The sequence below is a fragment of the Sapajus apella genome, unplaced genomic scaffold, assembly GCF_009761245.1.
Source record: "Sapajus apella isolate SASKATOON/1434 unplaced genomic scaffold, GSC_monkey_1.0 scaffold72, whole genome shotgun sequence".
Lineage (NCBI taxonomy): Eukaryota > Metazoa > Chordata > Mammalia > Primates > Cebidae > Sapajus > Sapajus apella.
In genome coordinates this window covers 170,733-191,339 of record NW_022437012.1, presented here as the reverse complement: position 1 = coordinate 191,339, position 20,607 = coordinate 170,733, and the positions used below count along the sequence as shown (strand labels likewise).

General features: G+C 36.9%; 1 protein-coding gene across 27 annotated transcripts in view; it reads right to left on the bottom strand.

Annotated features, from left to right (window-relative positions):
- CLASP1 (cytoplasmic linker associated protein 1) overlaps nucleotides 1-20,607 on the bottom strand; it is a 246,053-nt gene that overhangs the window by 69,692 nt on the left and 155,754 nt on the right. For 11 of the 27 annotated variants that reach the window (XM_032250581.1, XM_032250585.1, XM_032250583.1 and 8 more), the window contains exons 21-26: nucleotides 20,372-20,479; nucleotides 17,745-17,771; nucleotides 15,352-15,519; nucleotides 8,635-8,742; nucleotides 4,053-4,115; nucleotides 507-610 (exon numbers count right to left, since the gene is read on the bottom strand). In XM_032250581.1, the coding sequence (XP_032106472.1) occupies nucleotides 507-610; nucleotides 4,053-4,115; nucleotides 8,635-8,742; nucleotides 15,352-15,519; nucleotides 17,745-17,771; nucleotides 20,372-20,479 (578 nt within the window). The remainder of the gene's footprint in view (nucleotides 1-506; nucleotides 611-4,052; nucleotides 4,116-8,634; nucleotides 8,743-15,351; nucleotides 15,520-17,744; nucleotides 17,772-20,371; nucleotides 20,480-20,607) is intronic. The other 16 variants (XM_032250590.1, XM_032250588.1, XM_032250593.1 and 13 more) reach the window with 4 other exon arrangements.

Sequence of the window (20,607 nt, the reverse complement as noted above, 5' to 3'; positions counted from 1 at the left end):
TCAAAGAGTTAGGAAAAACAACATAAAATCATACAGACAAGGTAATGGAGTAAATGCAAGATTTTCAAACCTCAAACTCTATTACCTACTATTATGAAAAATGTCTAGGTTATGCCATCAAAATCTGTAAAGCAATAGAAGCAACAGAATGGAAAAAAAGAAGTGCCGGTGGGGGGGGGAACCAACGTGGTTAAAAAGAAAAAAAAGAAGGCCAGTGACAGCCGAGAAGCCCAATGTCATCGAAAGCTCCTTGATACTGAAGAGCACAGATAAGAAATACTTGACTCTAATATTTTCTGTAAAGTCCATTTTCACTTATATAGGCAGACGTAAAAGTTTAAGAAGCAAACAACAACAATACACATTTACCCAACAGTTACACAATTTTAAAGAGTGTCAAAGATGATTTAGCAACCTGATTTGGGGGCAATTTCCTGTTAAGACAGAGAGAAATGCAGATGAGTATTTCAAAGAGACTCTGTTTACATACATACTGTGCCTCTTACCAAAGCATCAGCAACAGCAGCTTCAAGATCTGTACTTGTGCTCAAAACTCTCATGGCATTCACAGAACCAGGTATTCTTCCTGGCTGGCCAAGCCCAAACCGATCTATTTAAAAAACAAAAGCAAAAGATGTGTCACTTTAATTCAGATTATCTCAATTCCTTGCAAGGACTCCTGCTTCTTCCCACCAAGTAGACAGAAGCAGTGAAAAGTCTCCAGCCAATTTTAACTACACTTGACTTCTTTACCAGTGGTAGAGGCTATGGTAGAGGCTAAGCTGCTCACATTTAATGCTATGTGCCACAAAGCACTGTCACTGGAAATTGTTCACACATGGTATTTTATTATTGAAAATTTTCTGAGATATGAGAGAGAAGGGGCAACTTATTATAAAAGGAAGCTGGGCTATAAGTTGAGTCTTTTAATCTATTTAGCTTTCCCTTTAGAGGCAAAAGTGGCCTTGATGTTTGATGAAACTAATGAGAAAGCTTCATGGTTTCATAAGAGTTCTAAGGCAATGTGCGGTTAAAAAATTAAAATTTGAAACAGATGAGTTAAATTGATTTCTGTGCAAATTTTTGTTAGTGTCACTATGTTTTACTATTACTAAACTCGCTTAGTTTTAGATGCTTGTTCGTCATGATGCCTTGGTCAACAAAAATTACTTAAAAATCAATTTATTAAAATAATCGCCAAAAAAATCTAGCACTTTCACTGCAGAACATTAAAAATTTAGGTAATATTAGTATAAGTTTTACCTGGGCTTCTCAAATAATTTAGAATGGTAATCTTTATACAGATAAAATAGAAAGAACCCAAAGAATTTAAAACAAATTTTAGCAGTTCAAGCATCTATTTTAAACTTGTTAGTGATCATGGAAATGCAAACTCACTTTTTAAAGTCCCATTAAATCAGCTAACCAACCTTCCTTAGGACGTGCTGGAGATTAAAACTATACTAGAAGAAAGGCAGTGCAAGTCATATCTTCATTAAGTGTGTTATATATTATCTACCAGTAAAAAAATTTTTATTTAAAATTCTAATGTATAAAAACCTTTGGAAGAAAAATGTTTAGATAAAATATTTTCTCTGTGTTAACAAATAAGACATCGTTTGGACAAGGAAAATCTCTATGTTAGCCAAATTCTAGAAGCATCTAGAATAAAAGGGAAGCTATTATCTATTTTACATGAATTGATCTTTCCTATAAAACAATGTATTTAAAAATTTAGATATGTAACAAGACAGTGCCTACACAACTGATGAACTTTAAAAGTGAATTGCCATTTGGCTTTTTAAAAATGTCAATTTCAAACATTACACCTTCCACTACCACAGAGAGAAAAATTTAAACACTGCTAATCAATAGAGTTATACAGTCATGAATTTTTCTAAAAAAAAAATTGTATGTTATACTATCCCCTTTTTTAATGCATTCGCTGGTCATTCCAACTGTCATCTTAGCCATTATGTTTAAAAGGTAATGTGCCATATAAACTAAAAAGGACCATTAAAAATTACATTTATCTATATTTGTCACTTGAAATACAAAACAAGTGTAAATGTGAGATTTACTATGCACATAGTTTTATAGATGATCTTTGTTCAAGTTTTTTTCATTAAAAAAGGGTAGATAGTAGATTTATGAGTAACAGAATGAAAGTAATTCAGTTATAAGCCATTTAAAAATTACCCAGCATAAACGTAAAAAAAACGAAGTCTAAAAAAATTAAAAAAAAAAAAAAAAAAAAAGATTTCATGCCAGCAATTCTTGCTCTGGGGAGAATACAGATTTTTCAGACACAAAATTAAAACTCTAAGAACAATGCAATTATTCTGTGCTTCCAAGATGCATACAGCTTTGCCACATACAGTGACTACAGATCATTTGATATATGTCATAGACAATTTGAATTTTAAATCTTAAGGGGAAATGTTTATCTGGATCTAAGCAAAATTATAAGCTTTATGTTTTCACCAGAGTAAAATCTGTTCCATATTCTCCGGGCTCTGATACTATTATGAAGTTCAATGTTCCGAGATGAATGCATATGACTATGCTCTCAGCCTGGCCCCTAATCTTCAGGGAAGTGTATATAATTAGAATATATAGGAGGCTGGGCATGGTGGCTTTGCCTGTAATCCCAGCACTTTGGGAGGCCAAGGTGGGTAAATCGCTTGGGCCCAGGAGTTTGAGAACAGCCTGGGCAACATGATGAAATCCCGTTTCTACAAAAAAAAAAACAAAACAAAAACTAGCTGGGTGTGGTGGTAAACACCTGTAGTCCCAGCTATTTGGGAGGCTGAGGTGGGAGGATCGCTTGAGCCCTGGTGGCAGAGGTTGCAGTGACCCGAGATCATGCTATTACATTCCAAGCCTGGGCGACAGAGTGAGATCCTATTTAAAAAAAAAAAAAAAAAAAAGCATAGCTGGCTTCATTTAGAGGAAGAAAAGAGAAAATACCTGATTCAGTGAATCGGTAACAACTGTCACCATGAACGGTCTGCAAATTCATAGATTATGTCTTAATCAATTGAGAAAACTGTAGTCATTAGGGACTGTTAGCATACAAAAATAATGTAATCCCAGCACTTTGGGAGGCCGAGGCGGGCAGATCACGAGGTCAAGAGATCGAGACCATCCTGGCCAACATGGTGAAACCCCGTCTCTACTAAATATACAAAAATTAGCTGGGCATGGTGGCGCGTGCCTGTAGTCCCAGCTACTCGGGAGGCTGAGGCAGGAGAATTGCTTGAACCCGGGAGGCGGAGGTTGCAATGAGCCGAGATTGTGCCACTGCACTCCAGCCTAGCACCTGGCGACAGAGTGAGACTCTGTCTCAAAAAAAAAAAAAAGTCATTAAATCTAACAAATTGATGTATTACTGTTTGCTTACCTTTTGCAACTGTGGGGCTAACCAGTGGACACTGAGTATTGCTAAACAGAGCTGAGAGAGAAGGTTTGGAGTCTGCAGGCTGCAAAGGATACCTTTGGCCTGACTTGATTACCTGAATCCTGATCTTGTTTTTCCATAACACTTTGAGAATAATACATTTATTTTCATACATATAAAATTATGTATGCTATAATCTGCAACACTGGCAACTAAGTGCTACCTCAAAAAAATGTGAACTTGACATTAATAACTAGTATTAATACGTGACCGTTTATTTGTAGTAAAGACTTTTGAGACAATCTATTGGATGATATCCATGCCCCTTGCCCCACAGGAACCCTAAATAATACCTGATTTTGGTTATTTTCCAGGGGTCAGGGTGGCAGGAAGGGAAGTACTGCCCTGCTTTTTGTTTTAACGTAAATATGAATACTGGAGAAACGATGTTGTCAAACAGGCTATAAAGCATCTACAGCCTATTAACAGAACTATAAACATTCAATAACTTAAAAACATTAAAGCACATTGGGGAAAAAAATGAGGTGCATACATGCCAAGTGCTAGCCGACACAGATGAAAACAAAAGTTAACATGGGTGTGAAACTAGAACATATGAAGAAGCCAAGTCATGCAGTTAGCACTTGTTCACCTGACTGCCCAACAGATTCAGCAGTGGAGAGAGCACTAGTGGACCTGGAATGACGTCGAGAGGCTGCAGGTAAAAGGAATGGCAACACCCACAGGATTAACACAGAAGTACCAGAGACAGAAAATGCCACAGTCCAAAGGAAATGCAGGGACCACTACCAACAAGGCCATGTTTTCTCATGAGAAGAAATGGTGCTGGATATGAATGGATAGCAAGTGCCAATCCCCAAACTCCACGGTGGCCAGCTGGCTTTCACACAGCTATTAAACACACAGGCACAACAAAGGCACTCTTAAAGGTGCTCCAAACTAAGTATGCATCAACCAACTCAGACTCCAAGGTTATAGTCACACCATGAAGCCTCCATCAGCCGGTATGGAAATATGCAACATGAAGAACAGCAGGAGTCACAGAGCACCGTCTATATCCCAGAGTGGGACGGCAGTAAGACGGATGGTTAACTCAGCTCACGAGATGTTTTATCAGTATGTGATGCATATGCAACCATGCACCAAAAACAAGCATAGAAGTTCATAATGTTACTTCAACAGAAATAAAATGAAATCACAGGAAGGGAGTTCAACAATTGGAATTCTGTTTTCCCCAGTCAAAATGTTTGTTGTTCTGTTGCATGAATATCCTAATTATTATTATTATTATTATTATTTTGAGATAGTCTCACTCTGTTACCCAGGCTGAAGTGCAATGGCGCCATCATGGCTCAGGGCAGCCTTGATCTCTCAGGCTCAAGCAGATCTGCCCTCCTCAGCCTCCCAAGTAGCAGGGACTACAGAGATGTGCTACCACACCTGGTTTTTTTTTTTTTTTTTTTTTTTTTTTGTAAAGATGAGGTCTCCCTATGTTGCCTGGCTGGTCTTGAACTCCTGGGCTCAAGCAATGTGCTCAAGCCTCCCAAAGTGCTGGGATTACAGGCATGAGCCACCACGCCTGGCCATATCCTAATTATTAGTACTTGTGTAATTGTTGGAAATTTAGTTGTATTAAGTTTAATGATTTTCCTTGGAGAGGTAGTTACAGTACACTGTTTACAAGCACCAGCTCAGTAATGCAATTGTAAGCCCTAGTTGGATCACAACTAGTCATAGGACCGACATTGGGCAAAGTACTAAATCTATCTGTGTCTCAATATCTTATCTATAAAATGGTGCTAATAATGGTTAATGGTACCTACCTCTTGGGAGTTACTGAGAGGATTAAAAGAGATTATAAAGCACTTAAACGATGGTTAGTAGTGGTGGTGGTGCTGGTAACAGTTAAGAGCAGTCTATAATTTACAATCTGACATTACAGTACCATTTTATTAACAAGTATTCTTAATGAGCATCAATTCATCAACCTGAGGAAAGTATTCTTAATGAGCATTAATTCATCAACCTGAGGAAATAAATGCTAAATTCTGTTCTCATGTGGAAAGAAAACAACTTTTAGAAATAATTAAGAAATAAAGACTTGGTTCAAAACATTAACTTATTGACCACAGTTCCATGTAACATATGGCTTTTCCATAACAGGAAAAACAAAAGATAATATGCTTCCAGTCATTACTCTGAAAAATTCACAGTATTATACCACAGAAAATTCATAGATTTAACAAAGTAATGCTGAGCAGTGCTACATTTCATCCATACTACTAGAGTATCCTGTACATGTTAACATTCTCACAGTCATAAAATATCAATACCTCAAGTTCTTCAATATAATTTTTAAGGTCCATGTTACTTTATAAAATGTACATCTCTATGGTACATGTGGTATTAAATAGCAAAGAGTACCAGGTTAATAAGGACACATTTTTACCAGCTTGCAAAAAAAGGAAAATATCTCCTCAAGATTCACAAAAATTAAAAATAAATTGGCAATAAATTTTATAAAATTATAAAATTATCACTTTCCCTAAATAAGGAAGTTGGTGAAATATCTAGTGTTAAGACCGAACCAAAAAAAAAAAAAAAAAAGACTGAAGTAAATGATACATTTTTGTACAAGCACATCACTGTCTTGATAGTTTAGTCTGAAATGGTTTTTAAGCAGTGCCTGATATATAGGTTCCTTATAAAGTGGTCCTTTGGTTCATTTTCAACAGAATATTCTAAAAGAAATCTGCCATGCAATGAGTCCTCTGTCACATTCACAAGTTATCACCCAACACTGGAATCCCAGATAGACCCACTTATGTGAAAGCTTAATTTATAGCAGTCCTAGAGCCCTTGATTTCCCTTAATCAACAATTACTGCCATATAACCATATAGATTCATACCATCAAAATAGTCCAAAACAACAAAAATGCAAACTCAAAAATATACATTCACTAGAATGTAAGTGCTTTCATTCTTTTTTTGTTGTTGTTAAAGAAAGTTGGCTACATAAGTGGATTCAAAGAAGCCCTAACATACAATCTCACTAATTTCCAAAAGGGGTGGGAAGAGATTATTAAAATGGATGAGCTAAAGAAGGAACCTTCAGAGGATGTGTGGTAAGCTCCCTGAGGACAACAATCTTCTGGGTTCTTTTGACTTCGCAGATCCTAACTCCAAGACTGGAAATAAATGATTCAGAAACCTCTCCTAACCACCCCGCAGAAGCCTCAGTACAAGCATTTAATACATTTTCAAGGAACAAATGAAAGACACTGAATTATCAGAACTACTTCCAAAGGAGGCAGGTTTGAAGTCAAACCTGACTCCAAACCCTGGCTCCACCATTTAGTTGTGTGATCTAGAGAAAGTAGCTCATTCTCCCTAAGTCTCTGATGATAATACCTGTCCCAGAGGATAAACAGGGACCCCAGGCATTATGCCTGCTGACTGCTCCACATGCTGTGGGTACACATGAGCAAAGTTGTTGTTCTTGCTGGACCTACGTTTTAGGGTCAGGTTTAACCCAAGGTAAAGGAAAGGCATGATACAAAAATTTAGCTCAAAGACCTTAACTATTGCCCTGACCACAACAGAAGACATGAGCTGATGCTAGAGTTTGTGAGGACCCATACCTTCTGCCTTGGTAGTGGCAATTACAGATTTCAACATTCTGGGTTGTCAGCAAGACAGCTAAGCAGATCCGTTTAATCAAACAACGTACAAAACAGACAAGATTCACTCAACTGCTCAGAGTTCAATTAGGATCTCAAGAATTCAGCACACCTTGCCTCGTCCACATGCCAGATTCCAAAGGATGCTTCCACATACAGTATCAAAAATAACAGTACATATTTGAAAGGAAAACACTGAATTGCTTCTAAGAGACAAAATAAGCAATAAAAAATTGAACTGTTTACTCATATAATAGGTTGTTCAGAAGGTCAAATAGTGAGCAAGGATGCAAAGAAATACAGCCTTAATTTAAAAGGAAAAATCACCAGTTCATTCAGGAAAAAAAAAAAAAAAAAAAAAAAAAAAAAAAAAATCATCATTGCCACCTCTGATTATTGAGAATTCTGCTGTGAATGCTTCAGACGGCTGTGGAATAGGTGACAGGCAACAGGTGCGCTGCCCCACTCAAGGGCTCATGCTAACAAGGTGGAACACTCACAACAGGCATTGCCTCACTCAGTCACGGGGATGGCCTGGTACTATCTGGTTTGGCATCTGGTTGCCTGTTCCTTTTTCAGAACCTCATAAAGAACAATGAGTCATAAAGAAATATGTCTAGATTTTGATTGCTGATACTGATTAGGGAAAAAAGATCAGAAGAAGTGAACGACATTAGAAGGAGACAGGTAGAGGCAAATGTTAAGAACTTATGCTTTTGATTTAACATCCCTCTTTTGTAGTGACATGTATCGTTTTCAAAAGAGCAGTTATATAATTAGGTAGTTAAAATTAGCAGACTGCTGGAGTCCACAGATCCACATAATTTCAGGTCTAGGTCTAATTATAATAAAATGGTTTCTATGTGTATGCTTATCAAAAGAAAAATGTACAGCACTTAATGCAGGAGCAAAAAATAATTATTGAAGAATATAAAATATTACTTTGCACAAAAGTATGTGTTGACAGATGTCTTTTGGGCATTAACAGTTTATACTAACTAAAAAGGGTTTATTATGTGTCCATTTTAGAGAAGGCAGGACTATTAACATTAAAAAGAAAACTCATTTACTTTTCTAAACATTATCACAATTGCACTTTGATTCCTTCTTTGAATTAAATTACATATAGACTGATCTGTAGTAAAATTAAAGATAAATTATAACAATTCAATGACTAAGGATAAACTTTGGATTAACTTTGCTTTTAAGCAGCAACTAACTTCGGCTGAGTTTTGCCTTATGTTAGAAATTGCCACACAGATGGCCTTGCTGAGAGCAAGTGTTCATCAATGACAACAGCACAGAGTGAAGTGGTGTTTTTTTCCTCTAATATACAAAAATTCGAAGTTGCCAAAATTCAAGCATGCAGAGGGGGACAACAGAGGGTAACTAAGGAAGAGGGAAGAAAGAAGGAAGGATCACAAGGACAGTGGAGGAGGAAAAGCAGTTCATTCCACCTAGCAGTGTCTCGGACAAGCATTTGGAGCAGGGAAAGGAACTCTACTCCTCAGCCAGCGCCTACATGTACTCACCAAGTGGAGGAAAGCCCCGAGCAGGGCTTGTATCTCGGCTGCTCTCACGGCTGGTATCGCGGCTGCACCCCTGACTCATGCTGGGTCGAGGGATACGGCTGCTCCGTGCTAGTGTGCAGCATGAAGGGTTTCAGAGAAGGTGAACAAGTTTAATGAAGACAGAAAAACTCACAAAATGTCAGTCACATTTGGTTAATGTAATTACGACATTGTTCGCACTGGGGAGTTCTGATGACTGAGCCACCTATCCACGCTGAGGTCTCGCTGACTGATGTGCCAACAGGAGGGTTTAGGTAAAACGTGACTATGCACAATGCTTCAGAAAACTGAATTTTGGTATGAAGGTGAAATTACACCTAAATGTAAGAAGTGAAAAGAAATCTTTCTAAAGAACAAACTGGCATCAGAAAACACAAGATCAAAAGCCTTTTAGAAATGATCAGTTTTTATGAGTTTAGCACACTTCTCAACAAGACGACAAAAAAACAAAGCTGTATTCATAGGCACTTGTTCTTTAGAAAGGTAATTTAATTTGGATTAACGAACAGAACAACTACACTGGTCACTGAAGTCCATGAACTTACCTAATGAAGAGGACTCACTGCTCCCAGGCTGGCCTCCTTCACCAAAAGAAGCCATAAGGGTTGACATAACCAGAGAGCCTACCCACTCCAAGTAAGTGTGTAGATGCTTCAAACATATCCAATTCTCCAAACCAGCAGATATAAAAAGTGGGGACAGTTATCCTTTCCTTTACTGATCCCAACATTTAATCCTGCTTTTTCAATGAGAATCCAAGATTTGCCTCTGGTCTCTACCAAGCACCGCCACTGATCCAGTCTCACAAACTGGGGCTACACCAAGTAGATCAATACTCTCAGTATTTGAGTGAAACACCCCTCTACTGACCTGGGAACAGTAAATAACTTTCTGATTATCTGGATAAAGTTAATCATTCTCATGTTATAAAACACCAAGACTGTAAGACAGAATTGCATGAATATCCCAGGGTCTCATAATAACTTGGCTGTGAAGCTCAGAAAAGATCAAGATACCCTGTTTCTCCATTTAATTTGAGAAAATGGAAATACATTACTGGCAAAATACTCCAAAACAACATTGTATATTGAATATATGTAAGTGGAATGCCTAATATAACAGCTGATAGGGACAACATACGTTTCCATCTTGAGAGGATCTACAACTTCTAGGCTGAAAAAAAATGTCGAGATTTGGAAACAATTAACTTGATTCACTGATATAAAAACAAGTATGTTTCTATACTGCAACATGCATAGTCTATTACTTCAGAGCAAAGGGTATATAGCCAAACTATAAGAATGTCTTATAAACCAGAATCATAATACTCCCTGATGAAAAAAGTATACGAAAGGGAAAACTAAAGCCAATTTTCCACTGGGCTCAGCTGCTCAGTGCTGGAGTGGAACTAGACTCTGAAGGCATTTAAGTGATATGCAAATGCTTAGTATTGCTCAGGCCAAAAAAAAAAAAAAAAGGTCAGGCACAGGAATGTAATCTCAACAATCTAGACATAAAGGGCTTTACTGGGGCTTCACCAGTTCACCAGAAAGTCTTAAACTCTCCTTAATTTTGCCAGAGTGACATGAAAGTACTGAATTTTCATTCAAAGTAGTAGTGACTATTGAATAAGCAATTCTTTTTGGTCTTCTAAACAGCTCCTACAATGATGACAAAAGGAGGAGATGCCAAATTAAATCCTTAAAAAACCAGGGAGTATGTACTGTCCCTACCAATATGAAAAAGTTTCCTAGAATGTACACAGCAATACCACGCATCCTACTCATCTTTGGAGAACCAATGCCAAATCTAAGTCAAGAAGTAACCTTTCCAGTTCCATGCTCTAACTGGTCCAGCCACCAGGCCTCTCTGGGTCTCAAGCCTCCTATTATTAGGAAAATGAGGAAAAAGAACGTGTCCCCTCATTTTAAATGAGAGGGGTACTATGAGATAATGCACATACATAAGTACTTCCAAGTCCCTTGATGAAGAGTACACATGAAAATTTTGTCTTATTCCACTGCCCACTCCGAAACCAATAATAAAAAAGCAATAAAAAGTCTTGATAGTTGTTTAAACAAGTGCATGCTTAGTTGAGCATTTTCTGAATAGTTCTTGCCTGATTACTTCTGAAATTTTCCCAGCCTACCCCTTTCCTTAAATTCATATACATCCTAGAACAATGGGAAAGAAATGCTCTCTTTTTGGTCTGAGTCTGCTTTGTGAAGACAATAAAAAGCATTAACAGCAGTAAACAGATATAATCTGAAATAACAGCATACATAAATTTCTTAAGGTTTATCCCCGTGGTATTTCACCCAGGTTCATTCACCCATTTGAGCTGATTTTCTCCTTTAACATATGGTTAGTAGCACTATAAAGAAAAATAAGTATTTCTGTTTATGATTTCGTGAAAATATTACCATAGTTACCCTAAACCTCAAGAGCCTTGGCATCATTAACTCATTAAAATAAATCTAGTGGTGACATCAACAGTTCAAATGTTAAATAATTTAAAACGCAAGAGAAATACAAACTCACTTATACTACTACTTTGAAAGACTAATCTAAAAGAAGGATTTAAAATAAGTTTATTTATTTATTTATTTATTTATTTATTGAGAGGGAGCCTTGCTCTGCCCCCTGGCTGGAGTGCAGTGGCATGATCTCAGCTCACTGCAACCGCTGCCTCCAGGCTGCAAGCAATTCTCCTGTCTCAGCCCCCCCAGTAGCTGGGATTACAGGCACACGCAGCCACGCCTGGCTAACTTTTGTATTTCAGTAGAGACAAGGTTTCACTGTGTTGCCCAGGCTGGTCTCAAACTTCTGAGCTCAGGCAATCCACCTGCCTTGGCCTCCCAAAGTGCTGGCATTACAGGCATGAGCCACTGCACCTGGCCTATTTTTTATTTCTGAGAGGAAGTCTCCTGCTGACCAGGCTGGAATTTGGTAGTGCAATCTCAGCTCACTGCAACCTCCGCCTTCTGGGTTCAGGCAATTCTCCTGCCTCAGCCTCCTGAGTAACTGGGATTACAGGCACGCACCACCACACCCAGCTAAGTTTTGTATTTTCAGTAGAGACGGGGTTTCACCATGTTGGTCAGGCTGGTCTCGAACTCCTGACCTCAATGGATCCACCTGCCGTGGCCTCCCAAAGTGCTGGCATTACAGGCATGAGCCACCACGCCCGGCCTAAAATCAGTATATAAATTATTTTTATAAATGAATTAATTAGGTGATCAAATCTAAAAAAAAACCTACCAACATAACTTGTCCCTTTAAGTGCCAAACTAAATGTTCTATGTGAAAATATGTTACAGAGGAGAAGACCTAAGAGAGACAGACAAGGAAAACATACTTGTACTATGAACTTCCTAAAAAAGCAGTATTCCTAGGTAGCTCTGGGGTCTTCTGCTTACATGAAATGCTGGGAAGCCATAAAAAAATCCATTTGACTGGTTTTCATTTCTTGATAGACACTCTACCCTACTTCCTTGTTTTAATGGTAATCTTGACTTTTACCTTTTAAGGAAGGGTCCCACCAGGACTCATAAAAGTAGAACATAAGAGAATTAATAAAAACAACCGGAACTTAAAGACATGAGATGTCTCTCTGGTCTAGACATTTTCATGTCTTGGTCTTAGACAGTAGTCTAATTTCACAGTTGAAATGAACTATTATTAATGTTTATTTCAAAGTATTTTAACCAGAAAACGTTAAGAACATTTTAAATACACATCCACAGAATGAAAGTTACAAAAATGTCAAATGTGTTTTCACAGCCTTTCCAAAGATGAGTGGCAGAAGAAAACAAGGGCGAACTTCCAAAACAGAATCACTATAGATACTGGGGATTTATATGACTTTATTATATCTATAAAGTATTCTCTTTAAGACACACAAAAATAAAACCATTTACAAATATATTTTCCTATTCAGATAGCTTATGGGGGAACAAATCACCATGAAAAAAGAGAGTAGCAAGGATATATTTTGCTTCTTGAATATTCAAACAGGAATTATAGGCTGTTTTGTGTAAGAAAGCTTAAATGCCAAAGAAGAACCCTGGCATCAGTTTTAAAATAAACGAAAAAAGAAATTAATTCTCAGTGCAAATTCCAAACCTAGTTTAGCCATTATTAAAACTGTTGAATTAGTTGGTTTGGGAATTATAGAAAATATTAGTAAAAGATATTCCCTTTTTTTTCAACAATTATATTGAAAACTGCTATTAGTGAGTCAAATGTTAAGAAACATAGGCATATATCTAGTATATACTAACTGTCTAAGAAGTACTATAGGGAAAAAAATGAAAATGTATTGTATTCATACATATGTATATATATATACATATATATACACATACACACACATATGTGTGTATATATATACACACACACACATATATATATATTATTAATTGTACTTTAGGTTCTAGGGTACATGTGCCAATCATGCAGGGTTGTTGCATAGGTACATACATGGCAAAGTGGTTTGCTGCCTCCATCCCCCCATCATCTATATCTGGCATTTCTTTTTCTTTTTTTTGAGATGGAGTCTTGTCCTGTTGCCCAGTCTGGAGTGCAATGGCATGATCTTGGCTCACTGCAACCTCCACCTCCAGAGTTCAAGTGATTCTCCTGCCTCAGCTTCCCAAGTAGCTGGAATTACAGGCATGCGCCACCATGCCTGGCTATATTAATATTTATTTCTTTTTGTGAATATATTCTCACAATGTGTAGAAATTTAAATAAAATATCTTCTTTAATCTGGACCATATGTATGACCTCAAAGCTCTACACATAACTAATCTACACATAAGTAAAGGAAATTAGCACCAGGGAAATAAGTTTCTTCAAATAATGTTCAAATAAGGGAATCGGCTTTTCTTCAGTTCCTACTGATGTTCCATAATACCCGTTTTAAAAATGTATGAAATGTTGTCTTTTCAACTACACACAACACTAACTTCTTAGTTAAAACCATGGAGCACATTAGAATTACGTTAGATAAATGAAGTTGGGTTATTTCCCAATTTCAAGAAGATTAAAATGGCATCTTTAATAATATAAAAAGAAAATCCCAAAACAGAAAAGAATCTTTAAATGTATAAAACTAACATGAACTGAAAACAGACATCCTATAAAATTAAACAATTAACTATGAAAAAAGACAGCTGAAACCTAACACCTACATTTGAAATCAAATGCATTTTCCAAACACAAATCAGCCATAATATTCAGAGATTCCAGCTGTAATCTTTTCTATGGTTATATCCACATCAACACCCAAATGACTTGTCAGCTCAGAGACCACACTACGCGATGCCAATAAAAAGTTGGCATCATAAAGAATTAAGAAAACCACCAAATATTTTCTGCTTGCTTTGGAAATAGGAGTTCAAATCAAATCTTTCCCATTCTTAAATATCCACTCCTGCCTTCTGGTAGCTAAGGTGGCCTTCAAAGACTCATGAACTGGACTCTACCAGTCTCTTTGCCCTCAACTCCCACTCAAGTGACTCTGACTTTCTGTACAGTAGCTAAATGAATTACCTGTGGCTGCCTTTTGCCTGACTGCTTCTGCAAATGCTTCTCTCTCCTCTAGAACACCTTTCCCCTCATCTCCCCACCAGGACCAATTCCACCTTGTACTTAACGAAAACAGAACCTATTCTGGGCAGCCTCCCCTAGCTGGAAATCTGGAGTGGCCAAGGGTCTAAGACACTCCTTTCTTTATGGTGCCAAAGCACCCAGTCATAGTATTTGTCATACCGTCTTAAATTTCCACCTCTCCTCAATAGATGTCAAGCTCTTTGAAGTCAGAATCTAAATCTATCTCGTGTATCTTCTAATTCTCAGGTCTAACAAAGTGCCTCATACATCACTGTAATACTGTTGATGAGATGAATGAATAAATGAGAAAGTTAAGCCAACACAATTTAAGAATATAGTAATCTGATTTTATATTAATACATTTTACCCTTAGAAAGTGGATAAGTCATAAAGAGTATGAACTTAGATTTTTTGCATTATATCACAAAGATTTCTAAATTTTATATTAAAAAGTAGTATATGAATTAGATGTTAATGGATTAAAAGATATTTAAGCTGCTGAGAGTAAGTCACATGATCCTACACGCTATTAAAAAAAAACTAACGCAAAAATAAATACATATTGATTTTAATCAATTTCTAGCTTTCATGCTTAAACAAATCTATGTCAAAAGTAACTATACATGTTTTTAACCATAAGTTTCACCAGTTGGATTAGAGAAGATCAGAATTAAAACAAATGTAGACCCTAAATGTTGTTTTTGAAAATTCATATAGATTAATGTCTATTTAGTGCTAATCAGTAAAAGGAAAATGAAAAGCAACACTGCTTCTAAATGTGAGGGAAACACCCTCTATTCCCCAATTCCAATGCTTTATACAATGACTGCAAAACACAAAAGCCTACAATGACATAATTCCTTCCCATAAATTTGAATGGTTAAGTCCCACACATTTTTCTAACTGAAACCTCAATATGCCATAATCTGTATACCCAGGCAAAGTGACATCCTCAGTTCAAAAAACAGATCTCTATTTCCTAGATTAGACACAGTTATTAGGTTATAATAAAAACTATGACCAAGTTGGAAATGGTATTCTAAGACCTTTGAGAATCCTTACCTAATCCTATTCGGTTTGGACTTGTTTCCCGGCTACATCCCTGGCTCCTGGGAATCTTGCTTCGCTTTTCTGAAGATGGTGTCACAGGTGGGCCTCGTGAGGAGCCCCCAGCAAGTCCACCATAACTACTTCCCAACAATTTTCCTGGAGAACTTGACCGGCTGCCGGCTAAAAGTGAAGCAAAATAACAATGAATAAAATATATAAATGTAGAAATGAATTATGAAACTTTCAAAAGCCAGTTTTTATACATAAATTTGGATAAAATACGTAATTTTATATAAAAATAAATGTTCATTTGGTGGTGGTAGCAATTTTTTTTAAATGTAGGAACAGAAAGACTATTGAATATCATAAAAGAATATACTTAGAAGAACTACTGGTAGAATTCTACAAAAATAAGTACAAGATTTCTGATTCAAAACAGCAGGCTAAGTACCAACAATAGCCTCCTTGTTCCACAGTAAATACCTAACAAATACCACAAGGTGTTTATTCTTCTTGTGTTTTTTTTTTTTTTATTCTGTAAGAGCTCATTATGTTAAAAATTTTAAATGTCATTGCTAGAAGAGCAGAAGTAGAACTATAACAATTTTCTTAAGCATTAGTTACAGAAAATGGATCCATGAAAAATCTATTCATCTGACAAATAATAGAAAAGGGGGTGGGGGATAAAATAACTAGAAATCTGGTAAATAAAAATCACAAAATAAGATAGTAGGACGTTCAAGTATATTAATCATAATAAATGTGGCTGGATTAAATTCATCGATTTAAAAAAGATTAAAACAAGCCTGGACTGCTGGCTTACGTCTGTAGTCCCAACACTTTGGGAGGCCAAGGTGGGAGGATCACTTGAGCCCAGGAGTTTGAGACCAGTGTGGGCAACAAGAGGGAGACTCCATTTCTCCAAAAATTTAAAAAATTTGCGAGGCATGCTGGTATATGCCTGTGGTCCCAGCTACTAGGGAGACTGACGTGGGAGGATCACTTGAGCCCAGGAGGTCAAGGCTGAAGCAAGTCGTGATCACACCACTGCACTCCAGACTGGGCAATACAGAGCAAGACCCTATCTCTGAAAAAAAAAAAGAAGAAAGGAAGAAAGAAAGAGAAAATGTAAAGTAAAAGAAAATGAAATTCAGCTGTCTGGTATTTGTAAGAGTCAAACAATACACCACAAACAAAAACAAATCAAATAAAACACAGCATTTAAAAAGGACAAAGAAGGATATTTAATATTTATGAAAGAATAATTGTCCATGAAGATATAATAATCACAAACCTTTATGCTCCAAACAACATAGTTTTGAAATATAAAACTTCCTGCCCCAAAGCCTTAAAAAAATAAAAAGAAATATAAAACTAAAAAATGATAGAAGTGTAGGGAAAAATGGAAAAAGTCATACTTACCAAAAGACCTCATGGAAAGGCTAATAATTATTGAAAAACTATATACCTCATAGAAATTGACAGAGCAATGAAAATTGTGCCTGTGTGTGTATACATATGTATAAAAACACACACTTCCCACATGCAGATATATATCCCAACAAATAGAATACACATTCTTTTTACCTTTCCATACGTGAATATTAAAAAAAAAAAATTGTGTATTAAGCCTCAAAGCAAATCTCAAAAAAAATCTACAAAAGTAGAAATAACATGGACCATATTCTTTGAAAAGTATGCAATAAAACTGGAAATTAAAAACTAATAATATGACTGATAATTTTTATTAATAGTTAAGTAGCTAGATACATATATTACCATTGCTTGTGGGGCGCAATTCTCACTCAGAGAAAACAACAAAATTTTAAGCATCATACCAATACATTCAAATGGCAGTCATTTGCATTGATAATCTCCCTAAGTAGAGAAGGCAATAAAATTCTAACATGTAAAGTATACATTACATTATTATGTAGTAGACTAGAATGACCCAGGGGAAGAAAGTATTTGAAGCAACAGTTAGCTATAAATTTATATGTGTGTTTATTTTAAATATATATTATTTAAAAACACACATTATATAAATCAAAACAACCATCATTCAATTGAACCACTTAGGTAAATATAAAAATTAATGGTTTATAATGATTTAACTACAAATTAAAGTGAAAAACCATTATAAAAACCAATAATATACACTACCATGAATAATTTGTCTCAGGACCAATTAATTTTACCCATAAAATTTGAGCTACTAATAAACTATTAAACTATGTATAAAGGGAAAAGAAATCCATTTCAAACTCTAGAATTTGAACACAAAGAAAAATGCAGAAAGATTAACTAAGCTTACAATAAAGACAGAAATTAATATTGTGCAAGGAACATGGGGTGAGGGAGAATGCCAAAAAAAAAAAAAAAAAAAGGCAAGAGAAATGGCTTACCACCAGCAGGATTAGCAGATCTGGATCCTTGATTATGAGAGCAGACCAAAGGACAGGCAAAAAGTGGATTAAAAGACAATAACACAATACAGAAGGTCAGCATGCAACACAACACAAAGGTGTTTGTTCACAAATACATTAGCAAAATAGTTAATCCATTTCCTAGGATTTCTTCCTATTTTTGTACTTATGTTTATTTTATCTTTGTCATTCTACATTAGCATTTATTTTCAGGTCTGTTCATAAAATACTTTCAAACTTACAATGTGCCAGACTCACATCTGTTCTCTTGCTTTAAGCAACCTGAGGAAAGTGACTGTAACTTACTCATCTGTGTATCACTACCATCTTCAAAACTGCTTACCACATAGTAAATGCTCAATAAACATCAATTAGCTGAAAGAAACTGCTGTTAGCTACTTCCACCTGACTGTCCCGACTTCCTATAAACCTCAAATATTTAAAATATGCCAATTATTAAGGACCTTAAATCTAATATTAATGAAGCCCACTTAGTATTAAATCAGAACTATGAATACTAGTATATCTACATTTGTGATACATATGCTTATATTTACCACTTATTAAAACAATTTTAAAATTATTTAACTTATATGCATAAGCTTAACATGTAGGCTTCATAACTGCCTAGTGTGGTCACTCTTCCTGAGTATGATTTGGTAAGTAAAGTAAAACTGGGGAGTTTTAAAAGTGGAGCCCCAAGGCTAGGTACAGTATAAGACTGAAAAACCAAAGCTCTATTATCACCCTAACCACTAGTAGAGAAGGAACTGTAATCTTCACCACCTGCCAAGCAGAGGTAACGTATGCCATTCCTAAAACCTGCAATATGGAGAGAAAACTACAGCATTGACCCAGCTAGGCCAGGAAACCCTAAAGAGCCCAATGCTGATAAACAGCACTAGAAAGAAACATGTAAAATACTGGTCAACCCTAAACCTCCACAGAGGGAAATAATACTGCACAATTAAAAGCTTTGATATTTTTTATTTGGCTTAATTTCATTATATCGACCTATATTCTGAGATTTGAATACTTTTTGTTGAGAACTCCTTTGCAGTAAAATTTGACCCATATGTACCCTTTTGTGCCTCCAGGCATCACTAGTGTTCAACAGAATAACCAGAGCCAGGAAGCTGTTCCCAAGGTAGAAGCTTCTGGGCTACACCTGCACCCTGGATCTGAATGAAAATCCGGGTTAAGTTGTACAGTAAGCAGGGCATTCTTGGTCTTAATGGACTCTCAATGTACCCTCAAATCCATTCCTAGCCTTCTTTTCTAAACCTACTGAAGTAGACAGGTATCAAGAAGGCGCAACCTCAGCTAGGACAGGAGTCTGCTGACCTGACGTTATGACTATAAAGCTTGCTTCCATTTACTGTGTATCACATGCTAGGCTCCTAATTCTCATTAAATCCTCCTGAAAGCCCCATGAGGGTAGGAATTGTTATCACTCAATTCACAGACAATGAAACAACAGCTCACAAAGGTTAAATGTCTCGCCCAACATCACACTGTAGCCACAATGCAAACCCAGTTTTGTCTGATACTGAAGCCCACGCTTGTAGTATACCATACTACACAATACAACCTAGCCACAGGGAGGTTCTGCAGCCTCACCAAAGGCAGCAATATAACTGACCTGCTTTCCTTGCAGAAGTGATATAACATGAGGACTACGGTTATCAAAGGGAAAAAAATTTAAATTCAGAAGTTGTTGAGCAAGGCATTCTCTATATTAAGAGAACTCCTAAGTTTGGTGCAGATGGAGCACTGTCCACCAAAGACAAATAGTTCCTTGGGCCACAAAGGAGGCAGACAAACGTCGGCTAGTGAGTGCTGTGCTGTGGGATCACACGCAGCTCCTGGGGACAGGAAGACTCTTCCTTCCCATGCTCACCTTGCCCAGGGGCACTCTGCTACCCAGCTCTGCTCAACATGCATAGAGAGGAAGCGGGGCCCCTCAAAGTTTATGTGTGGCTGGAAAGTGAGACACCAAGGTCGGATCTGAAGAGTGACCAGAATAAATTCATTCCAGCTGTGGCTGTTTTCATGGCTGAGGCTAACAAACCAACTGACTTCACATATACAGAGACGTGATCATGGAAGCAGGGCAGCTAGGCAAAGCAAGGGCCCACACGGCAGGAAGAGAGGTGCGGGCTGCAAATGTTAGAGCACAGAGTTAAAGGGGGAGAGCTTTTAATGGATTTACTTATTTACCACTGGAAAGAACATAGCATTAATAGTTTTCTGCCCAGGTACTATTCTAAAATTACATCCGAAAGACTCCTTATCAATGCAAAAATGAGTCACAGAACAGGTAAGTTACAATTTGACAGGCTTCAAAGGAGGGAGAAAAACTACATTTTAATGTTTAATGCTTAACAGTGTAAAACGTAAGTCACCTGGAAAGGAGACAAATGTATGCCTGGAATGTTCCATTTTTTAAGCTTACCCAACAAACAGTAAGATTACTCACAGTAACTTCGAGCCACAAAAATGTGTTTTTCCCTCTTAAGTCAATACAAAGATTGTAAAATGTTCAACTGCAGAATGGGCTGTTGAATAAATCTGAGGTAAGCAACAGCATAAATTATGTTTCTTACGCTGGGACTGTGAAACCACTTTAGCGCGACTGCGGCCCCGGTTATCAGAAGGTGTAGAGGCGACGTTGGTGGCACTCCCAGAGCTTTGCCGTCTTGTGCGGATCCGACCTGGAGAACACAGCAAAAACAGTGTTTTCACAACATTTCTAGTAAGTGTCACCTATTCAAGAAAAAAACCCACGCCCCAAAAGAGGGGCACTGACCGGCCAATGACATGGGGAGCAACAGCTTCTGTG